The following is an 11248-nucleotide window of genomic DNA, read 5'->3' on the forward strand; positions in this document are numbered from 1 at the left end:
AGATCTAAAACCTGGGAAAGAAGATTCCATCATCAGCTCAGCTTGTGAAGGAGCATCACATTGCAAGCATGAAAGCAGATGAACTGGACAGCAGTGAAGGTTTCTCCCAGGTTAGAACTTTTCAAAGGGCCTGCACATGTCAGGTGCCCATATCCTGACTTTTGATGGGAGCTAGATACCATATTCTTGAAGGGTTCTGGAAAATGCCAGCCTCTGTAAATAAACAGATTCACAATTGTGTTGGCAAATGGAGCAGGGCTGAGAACGCTGGTTATGAAAGTCTCTTTATACCCACTGAACAGGTAAAGTAATAGCAGTGCAATATTATCTATCCAACCCATCACTATGCTTCCATTAGGATATGGAAGGTTGACCACTGCAGGACAGAAGAGAATCCATCCCCATGGCCTCTTTAGTCAAAACTGACTACAAGCTGAGGGAGGCAAATGGCAAGAAGGACAATTAATTCCTGGGGCCTGTTCTCATTTCACCTAAATTATTCACAAGCCACCAGACGGTAAAGACTTCTTACCACTAAAGTGAAAGTGAACTTGTAACCTCATTGAGAAAGGGTTTACACTGCCAATCTCCAGTTTCAAAAGTCAGTGAAACAGGAGAGTGTGTCTTGGATGACTGCATTTTAACACAGAACGTGTGCAGAACAAAGAGTGTGGACTCCTTGCTGCAGGGTCACAGGTTACCTTCACAGTTATGAGACTCTGAATGCTGCAAGACTTTGGAACCAGAGATGTTAGGTTATTTGTATGAACAATCAGCACCTGAGGAGAAAAAGTGATTGGCGTAAGGTCACAGAATACATCACAGGTTCAAACACGCACATTCTTTTGGATTTAATTTTGTTCTCTAGAAAGGGTTCAAACCTGATTAAATTAAATATTAAATAATAATTTAGGGGAGGCGGGATTCAGTACTATGACTGGATTGAAATAAGGGATTTGGATAATTTTTTTCTACCAATAATCACATGTGGTTATGCAGACTAAGAATGAATGTATCATATCTCATGCATCGTGGACTAAGTTGATTCCTGAAGGTGTACAAGAAGGATTCTTGCATGTCCCTCAATATACAATATTGCACAATTGGACACATTCGTTATGAGACAGAGATTTCACAGTTCTTGGAAGCGTTCATATGTAGGCACTTCAAATGCTATCGTAATATTTTAAGTAATAATACAGTTACCTTTTTCTGCAAGACCTTACATGTTGCAAAAGCCCCATAAGGAATCTAAAAATGAAATACAAAAATAGCTCAGTACATAATAAAAATATTAATACACATTGCAACATGGTATTATCTTTCAAAACCACGTATCAATAGAGCTGAACAATCGACTCTTATTCAAAACCCAAATGGCTGGCCTCTGGCATTAGTCAGTAGTTGGTCCTAGGTACCAGCACCTCACTGCACTGCTCTGAATCTCAAACAATTTACAATGATTCTCAGTAGAATTATAGAGACTTCAGGGTAATGGAGAACAGACTGTGAAGCCTGGGCAGAAGTCCAGGCCTTCAATACTTTAATGTCCAGTGTGCTGATGTCCTGGAAGCCAACGTACATTTTAAATGAATCATTATGCAGAACAGCATAATAATATTTTGTCATAATCCTGGTACACACTCTGTAGGGGACTGAGTGGGAAAGGGAAGAACCTAGTTTTTATGTAAGTTGGCACCTGTATACAGGAGATAAGCAGAAAGGTGATGTCACAGCGGAGTTCTAGCCTATACCAATCCAGAGCTCATAACTGCAACATGGTACTGTGTGAAAAAGGACAGCTTTTATTTTGACTTTGTCTTGTTGTGCTTAATAGAGAAGCGAATTAACTAAACTCATCCAATTAATGAAGGAGTCAACTAATGTTGCAAGTCACATAAGGAACGCACCTCTGGGAGTTCACACTTTGATATATCAAGAATGTCATCAGCACCAGCTTCTTTTGCCTAGAAAGAGATAGAGAGGGGAAAAAAAGAGAGAAAAGTGGGTCTGCATTGTTAAAATAATAAAATACACAAACAGTCTTGTTCTTGTTGGCTTAACTGCCCTGCTGACCTCTCCTTAGAAAATATAAATCACAGCTGTCTGCTATAGCTCCGCAAGCCATGGAAAACATAAGCAGTAAAGTTATTCCATAGTCATAAGTCCAGCATAGGTCATGCAATCAAGAACAAACATGCCAAAATAAAAACATTGTGTTCCTAAGTGAAGTTCTGCATTAAGAACAGGTTCCTCTTAATTAACAGAAAATATAGAGATGATTGGTTCTCTAGAATTTGAGAGAGGTGTCATGCACAATGCAGAGTGGTGCTCTACAGGGGCGACTGTACAAATACCATCTCTTACTCAACAGATCTACTTCCTTTCTGCATTCAGAATTAGATCTGCTGCCTATAGGAACAAAAATCATTGAGTTTGTTTTACTCCCATTAGTCCTCTAAAACCAGCACAGATAAAAGCTGAGATTCACTCCCTTCTCAAATAAAACATTTTACAGTGTTCCAGCCTGCAGTAGCTGTAAAATACTTGCTATACCTAGATGTGATGAGGTTACTCTGTCACTGGGAATATAACTTGGTGTGGTAAGGTTCCTGTCAGGGGACAGAGTGGAAAGAGCATAGCTAATCTTGGTGCCTAGGGTGACTCTGCACAGCTGGTAAATAGGAAGGAAGTTAATACATTATAAAGAGACTTTTAATTTAACAAGGTAATATTACGCAGCACCGTTTCACTGACATTCAATATAGCCATAACAACTCACCCCCTGCAATTCTGGCTAAACTGCAATGCAGGTAGATGCTTCAACTGTGATTTATGATTGGCTTCCCACACAACTGGATGGCATTTCTCTGGTTGGATGCAACAGGTTAACTTTAAATGCTGCATCCAATTAATTCCAAAATTTTAGGAAATATTCTATAAATCAATGGGCAGAACTATATTGATCTAGGGAGAAAATGGGAAAGCCACAAGGGGGAAAATGGTGGACAGGGGGATTCCCAGTTTTAGCTTCAAGCCCCTCTGTTATCAAATAATTAGTTGATGACAACAGCTAACACCATTCAGCATAACAATAACCTCATGTCATCTCTGCTTATCCATCCAGTACAGTTTAACATGCTGACACCTTCAATGACATCTTCCAGACAGAAAGATGGAAAAGAAGTAAAAATGGTGGAGGAAGGAGCAACACAGTAAGAAACCCTGGTTTTGGGGGCAAGAGGGAAATGAAGGCATGCACAGAACCCTGGGTAAGGAAGGAGCTTGGGGATTCTACCTTAAGGGGAGGAGGAGGGATGAGGAGGGAATGAGGTAGAAAATGTTAGCATACAAGGAGCTTGGGGTACATGGAAGAATGCAAGGAAGTTGACTTTTAGGTGCAATGATGTGTGTGGCTCCCTAGTCATCATTCCTACTACAATCATTCCTACTACATCAAACCCTAGCAATGAAAATGCTATTAGATCTTGTTACTAGAAGCATTTTTATTCAAAAGATTGGCTCTAGAAGAGAAAAAAAAAAAGCATGGCTGCCAAGCTTACCAGGCACATTTGGTATTCAAGGCGCTTCCGGGCATCATCACTAGGCTTCTTTTTACGGAAGAAGAGTGGCATCTTTCACTTTTCACTGCAGCTCCGTCTCAGTAGCAGAAAGCGATCAGTGTAAACCAAGGCAGGGGGGGTATGGAACAGGCATTTGACTGGGAGCCTAGACTGCGAGAAAAGCACTAGAGCAAGTAGAGAGGAGAAAATCATTGTTGCTGCAGTCATCTTTATTTAGGCCTCAGTTCTGCAAGACGAGCCATGCAGACCTGCTCTGGCACCCACAAACAGCCTCACTGCAGAAGTGCTAAAGCCACTGTTCAAGGCATTAGTGACACCTATCTGGAATATTGCATAGCCTTTTGATCACCTCATGTTTAAGAGAAAGGAAACTAGAACAAGGTCAAAGGAGGACAATCAGGAGAATGGAGAGGAAACTAAGAGAGCTTGACTTGTCTAGCCTCTCAACACAAAAAAAGGAAGGGAGGGGATATGACTGCTGCCTCAAAACAAATAAGGGAGGTAAACCAAAAAGGAAAGAGGATTATTTAAGTTGGAACAAAATGTTGGCACAAGAACAAGTAGGTATAAACCCACCATGAATAAAGTTAGATTGGAATTTAGAAGGCTTCAACCGCCAGAGTGAGGCTGTAGATGAGCCTTCCAGTAAGAGGCAAGAGACCTGGTGAGTCTTAAACTGGAGCTGAATAGAGCATGTGAACGTGGATGTATGATACAACTGCCTGTGCTAGACTTCATGATACAGGACATCCACTCCAGTTCTTGTTTTATGTTCCGATGAAGGAAGTAGGACTCCATGCAAACACAGGAAATTTATTCTGCCCCTTGACACTGTCTCTGCTAGTACAAGGGGTTATTTTAAACTTTTAAATACAATTTTTGCCTTGTGCCCAAAACCCCTGTTTACACATTTGCTTTTCAGACAAAATCTAAGTTGATTTTATCTCCCCACTATTAATTACTCAGTGCATGGAGATATTTTGCTTCAGTTGCTTGCAGTTTAAAGCCCATTCTCAGTTAATGGTCTAAAAGAAAGTATAACTTAGGTTTTCAATCATTTAATAATGGATATTACCAGCAAACTGAACCACAAGAACCCACATCTACTGAAACTGACTGCTGCTGCTGCCTTAGTCATACACTACTACAAGAAGCTACAGCAGGGGCGGGCAATTATTTTGGGCGGATGGCCACTTACTGAGTTTTGGCAAGCCATTGAGGGCCACGTGACAGGCAGCCAGGGGCAGATAAACATTCATTTTCTTAATTTTGGGGGGGCCCCGCGGGCCAGATAGAATGGCCTGGCAGGCCACATCTGGACCCTGAGCTGCATTTTGTCCAGCCCTGAGTTACAGGGACTGAAGCCTTGTCCACAGTACAAAGTCCTGCTGGCATAAATACATCAGCTGGGAGCATGAAGAGATTACACCCCATACCCAATGCAACTCTGCTGCCAAAACTCCTGGTATGGCTGCAGCTCAGCCAGCAGTAGGAAGATTTTGGCTATTCAGAGAAGCTGATGTAACTCTGATAGCAGAAAAACTCCTTCTGTCAGCACAGCTTTGTCTGCATCTCATAGTTAAAGCAGCAGCCTTGTAGAGAGACTAAACCTAAATGTCAAACTGCAGCTCCCTGCAAAAAAGGCCTCTAAGCTCAAGATGGAGCATTTTGTGCAGATTTTTCAGAATATATTGCCATTATAAATACAAGGATGACCTTGTTTCAGTGATTTATAGACACTATGAGACACATCTGGTATTCCTGTCTTAAATATTAATCATAAAAGCAATAGTGCATTCATGCAACAATAGCAAAGGGATGGAGAGAGATGTTAGTACCTTAGAACCACCCCAAACCTTGGAAATGAGACCTGAACTCACTACAGTATTATAATTTGCTATTGCACTTTGAACGTTACCAGCATTTGAGACACAGTACGTTATTTCCAAGACATTCTGGGATACAAAACAGCTAAGTCTAAACAAATACTCTCAGATGAGCTACGAATGGGAGTACATATTAGAGATGCAGTGTTATTATCAATGTGTATAGCATTTATTGTCCTAACTAGCCAACTGCCCATCAAGAATGACGGGGGAGAGGCGGCAGCAGGCAGGGACAGAGCCCTGGCCACCCCCGGGCCCCCTTGCAGCGGCAAGAGAAAGGGAGGAGTGGGCGTGGGGCCGAGCCCGATGCAGGTGAGGACTGGGCCTAAGGGTGGGGAGATGCCAGGCCACCGTGGCAGTGCGGGGGCAGCAGTGGGCCCAGGCTGATGCAGGGCAGCAGGGGTGGGGGAGGAGTGGGCCCAGGCCTGATGGGGGCAGGAGGCTCACTCCTCCCCTCCCCCCGCAGCTGCTGTGTTGGGCTGGGCTGGGCTGGGCCCAGCCAGGCCCACTCCCCCCAACCCCGCCGCGGGGGGGCTCGGCCTCAGTCAATCTGTTTGTCAGCCAATCAGAGCGTGAACAAAGCGTTACAGACAGACAGACAGGCGTAGACTTTTATATTACAACAATGGGATCATCAGGGACCCACCCACATTATAAAGATATGAAAGAACAAACTAGTTATTAAATAAAATGCATTAAATATGAGGAGGCTTTAATTCTTTCAACATCACCTTAAAATTGTACAACCCAGAAGAAACAAGGACAAAGACAGCACAAAATGTAGTTAGCCAGTGCAATGATCTGGCCATCTGTGTGGCCCCTTACAGCTTTATGGCATGTAACACTAGATGGAAATTTACACACACCCACAACCCAGTGGCACTGCATCAATATAAAGGTTTACTGGCAGATGTTTGTTGCAACTGGACTCACAATCAGAAGTCATTGAGAAGTGCATGCCTGTTACACCACTGCATCTTATCCTAAACACATCACATGTTTCGAAAAGGTTTGTAAAACTTTTGGCTTCAAAATTGGTAAAATTTTCATCTCATTCCACCTTCAAAGCCAAGCTCTCCTAAATAACAGGGACCAACTGTATATGGCTGTAGCAGAGGAGGAATGTTAAAAATACTACATTTTAAAGACCTCTAAAACATTAACAGTACTTTTCTTTACATAACAATATGGGAATTTCAGTCTGCTATCACAGTCTTCCTTGGGGTACAAATATCCTAAGGGAAAGCATCTAATTTTGCCTTTTCAATGGTATGAAGCACCTGTTTCTATCCCCACTCAGATGTAATATGTTGGCTCTTAAATATGCCAGTGGGCCAAGACAAAAAAAGTTTGCTCACCCTGCACTTCACTGCAGCACACTATGGAAGGAGAAATTCCAAAGGTTGTCTAGCAAGTTGTTTTTTATTTTTAATGGCACTCAGACACTACTCAGTTGCTAAGTGATTCACCCAACAGATGCGAGTTATGGGCACACCATTCATGACTCAAGTGTGTGACAAATTGAATGCATCACATGCATATTAATTTTTAATACATGCTATGTACCTGCATGAATGGAAGATATATAATCATTTTATTATAGACAGGGCTGATAGTGCCATCTCCTATTAAAGCTTCCTGACACTTCCTATTGTAACCCTATGCTCTTTGGCTGCTTATAAGTTTGGCAAACTTTAAGCATACAGGCTGAAATATTTAATTCCGGGTGCTTTAGTCTGACCATTTGTGTCATCCAAAATAGTTCAGCCATTTGGGAGAAGGAGGTTAAAAAAAATAAGTTGTTTATTATCAAATGTTGGTGACCCTTTTCTTTTAAATGCTCTAAGATCTGCTTGGTTTGGAATAGGGACTTGAAATCTCATAGGGACTGGCTTCCAGGCTAGTGCTGTGAAAATCCACCCAAATTTGGCCAAGCTACAGGCCTTTGAAAAAAACAGAACAAAACCCCAAACCCTGAAAACTCTGTAGTCTGTGTATACTGAACAGCCTCCAGCCTCTCCCAACTCCTAGATCTCCTTTGTAGGTCCAACACATGACCACACAGTACATATTCCATTCCCACAGGGTGAAGGAACACACTCCACCCAGGACTACCCCAGAGCCATGCCAGACTTGCCCTGTAGTAGCTACTATGGGCACTAGTGGAACAAGGTACAAGATACTGGAGTGAGGAGCTTGTCTCCTTTGTCCCTTCAATAATTTCCCTGCTGGCACTCAATAATCTCCCTGCTGGCACCCAGGCAGAGTGGAGTAGGAAGCTGCTTGAACTAAATGAAGATGGAAAAATAAAAGCGGGACCAGGAAGAAAGTAAATGGACTGGGGTAGGGAGTCTGGTGAGAGTGGGACTGGAGTTGGGTGGAAAGAGACTGGAACCTCTGTGGAGGACAGATTACAGACAGTACAAGGATCTAGAGGCAGAGAAGAAGACTGACTGCGATTAACTAGTCAAGATGTCAGTGCCTAGAAACTAGTTCAAGATGGGTATAGGAAGAGAACTGGGACTGGCTGGGCAAAGGGACCAAAGCAGGAAGACAGCAGAGGCAAATTGAGCTTAGACGAGGAAGAGTAGCTAAGAGCCGTTGTGCACAAGAGAGAAAAATAGCAATGATATCATTTAAGACTGTATAATTAATATGCACAAGCCTGAATCAAGGTTGTTGTTGCATGTGTCATTTTAAAGACATCATTTAAGTCCCAGAACTATCCACTTATAAATTGCACAGCCATGGGATAAAATCCATTTATCGTGCACCTAAGTTCATGTGCTGTAGGCATGCAAAGGAAGATCATTACTGCCAGCTCAATGCTAGATGCATACAAATGTGTCACTACATTTTGAAACATGTCTATAACCACTAGGTAAAATCATTCATATTTAAATGTACAACTACCCCGCATGTATGGAAATCCATTCCAAGGGAAGAAAGGGGTCCTTTCACAATGGCTTATCCACACCAAGGCATTTATACTAAAGTACAATCCTCTGATTGAAAAATTTTGATGTCATCTCTTCAGTGTAAATGCATTCAAATGGACACTATTAAAAGTCACTGCTTGTACACATAGGAAGCACGTGGTCAGTGTTTTGGAGGTGCGTCCCACGCGCATTTGCAAAGCTCTCACAACCCAGCCACTGTCCTCATGGTACGTGGCAGAAGGCAGCTTTGGGGTTCAAACTCCAGGGGTATGTCTATATATTCTTTAACAGCACATTCAAGGGAGTTGCTGAGAAATATGTTGTGCCTCCTACCCCACATGTACCAAGTAGAAACGAGCTGGTGAGGATGTCCGCTGGGGTGCCCTCTACTGCCACTCTTGAGATCTCTTGTCTCCAGCAAGCATGAGAGTGATGGCAAAGGGTGCTGCCAGAGCATCTTTACTGCCTTATTTCCAGATCTGGTGCATGTAAACATGCAGGAACGCATGGGCAGGATGTACTTCTCAGTGGCACTCTCAAGAATCCCATGGAAGTGGTACAGATATATGCTAAAAGTCCCATGAGGCTTCCCTCTCTTCCCTATGAGACCGGGCTCTCTTCAAGTGGACAGCACCTTTTTCAAACTCCTAAAAGACTGTCATACATGAGACATCTCTGCATGCCATGCTGCCATAGGTCAGAAACATGCTGCAGTTTGCTTGGATGTCACCCAGAGCCCCACAGCTTTGCAAGTCACCCACCAATCTACCAAACATGAAATAGCTCGAGCAACAGCAGTTACAGCTTCCTCCTTCCTGCCTCCATTGCGACCTAGAGAACAGTAAGAACATAGATGAGAACATGGAGGATGACAGCAAGAAGAGATGCTACATCAGGAGGTACTTTTCTTGAAACTGCTTCACTCTGTGTAGTGACACCTCTGGGCTCAAGAATCCAGGGGCAGAAGGAGGATTGTGCTGCAGGGATGTCCTGTGAGACGGACCTGTGGGGTCGAGCTACGCCTCATGTCACTTGTGCTGTTTGGACTGACTCCTGGCTCCTGCAATGTTCGCCTCTTCTCCCCAGGGTGAGAAGGTCCATGACTTCCGTAGAGATCCAACTGGAAAGGTGAGAAGTTGCCATGGCATGGGGGTCACAAAGCCTGCAGAGGAGCTACTTCATGCATGACTGTACAACTTCCAAATGGCTGAGACATAACCATAAAAACTGCCAGTGTCCGCACTTGCGAGGTGCGGCATAGCAACCAAGGGCACTAACAAGTCACGGACTAGTTAAAGTCGAGCAAACAGCTGCAAGTTTCGTCAAAGTAGAAACCTGGCCAAGGACAGCGAGATGTTCAGAAACAGAAAAAGGGTGAAATCGATCTGCTGGTCTGGGGGTGTTTATGCTGACCGGGTTTTAGAAAAAGACGCAACCGTGAACAACTGTGCTGTCGCCGACCTCGCTGGCCATGTGCTCAAGGGAAGTCCACCCACCCCCTTCCAAACACGAACTTGGGAATAAAACTTTGTGAGTCGGCTGGACCAAGTTGTGGGGTGAGGTGGGCATGCTGGAGGGGAGGGACAGAATCCAGCTAGATCTAGACAAATTACAGAGGTGGGCGGATGAGAATAGGATGGAATTCAATGCAGACAAGTGCAAGGTGCTGCATCTAGGGAGAAGAAACCAGCAACACACCTATAGGCTGGGGAACACCCTTCCTGTCAACGCGGTGGCAGAAAGGGATCTTGGAGTCATAGTTGACTCCAGGATGGACATGAGCAGCCAATGCAAGGAAGCAGTCAGGAAGGCTAACCGCACCTTGTCGTGCATCTACAGATGCATCACAAGCAGGTCCAGGGAGGTGATCCTTCCCCTCTATGCTGCGCTGGTCAGGCTGCAGTTGGAGTACTGCGTCCAGTTCTGGGCGCCGCACTTCAAGAGGGATGTGGCTAGCATTGAGAGGGTCCAGAGAAGGGCCACTTGCATGGTCAGGGGGAAGGCTGTATGAAGAGAGGCTAAAGGGCCTGAACCTATTCAGCCTCCACAAGAGAAGATGGAGAGGGGATCTGGTGGCCGTTACAAGCTCACCAGAGGGTCCCAGCGGGAATTGGGGGCGGCTCTGCTCCCCCGGGCACCACCTGGGGTTACTAGAAATAACGGCCACGAATTGTTAGAGAGAAGGTTCAGGCTGGACACCAGGAGACATTACTGTAGAGTACAGTACTGTACTATACAGTTTGGGCTGCCAGGCTCTGGAACGGCCTCCCAAGGGAGGTGGTACTCTCTCCTACCCTGGGGGTCTTCAAGAGGAGGCTGGACAGATATATGCCTGGAGTGATATGACCCCGGCGTCCGTTCCTGCCCCGGGCAGGGGGTCAGACCTGATGATCTGTTTAGGTCCCTTCCGGCCCTAAGCACTACGGTACTATGACACTACAAACCAAGGACGAAACGTCGGCACGGGATTTATGGCCCATGATAAGCTTCCTCAGCCCCACAATCGGTTTTTAAACCTGAACGCTTGCTAAGAAAAATTTTTCCAACTATTTAGTTGGTGTCATAAAAGAGATCCCATTTACCCGAAGACCCTTGTCCGCCCGGCTCCTGAATACTTCCCACTAAAGGAAGGGGGTGCTGACCCCCACTTCCCGCTTTGACAGGCCTTGATCTCCCCGGACCCTGCTTTCCTCCTGCCAACGGTGCCCTGGAGAACGAGAACTGGCCCCGGCCTCGGCCCCCCCGCGAGCCCGGGCAGCGCCCGCACCGCCTCCCCGGTGCAGCGCAGCGCAGCGCAGGCGGCAGCAGGCGAGCGCACCGCGGCGACAACCGGGGCCGG

The 11248-nt window shown here is 45.0% G+C and overlaps 1 protein-coding gene across 1 annotated transcript in view; it reads right to left on the reverse strand.

The window, feature by feature from the left end:
* Positions 1–10028, reverse strand: part of LRSAM1 (leucine rich repeat and sterile alpha motif containing 1) — a 55096-nt gene extending 45068 nt beyond the window's left edge. Inside the window, exons 1-6 of the mRNA XM_025203003.1 lie at positions 7037–10028; positions 3564–3748; positions 1911–1967; positions 1207–1251; positions 702–779; positions 180–213 (exon numbers count right to left, since the gene is read on the reverse strand). Of these exons, the coding sequence (XP_025058788.1) occupies positions 180–213; positions 702–779; positions 1207–1251; positions 1911–1967; positions 3564–3635 (286 nt within the window). The 5' untranslated portion in view covers positions 3636–3748; positions 7037–10028. The remainder of the gene's footprint in view (positions 1–179; positions 214–701; positions 780–1206; positions 1252–1910; positions 1968–3563; positions 3749–7036) is intronic.
* Between the last annotated feature and the right edge of the window lie 1220 nt (positions 10029–11248).

The sequence above is a fragment of the Alligator sinensis genome, unplaced genomic scaffold (genome assembly GCF_000455745.1).
Source record: "Alligator sinensis unplaced genomic scaffold, ASM45574v1 scaffold235_1, whole genome shotgun sequence".
NCBI lineage: Eukaryota > Metazoa > Chordata > Crocodylia > Alligatoridae > Alligator > Alligator sinensis.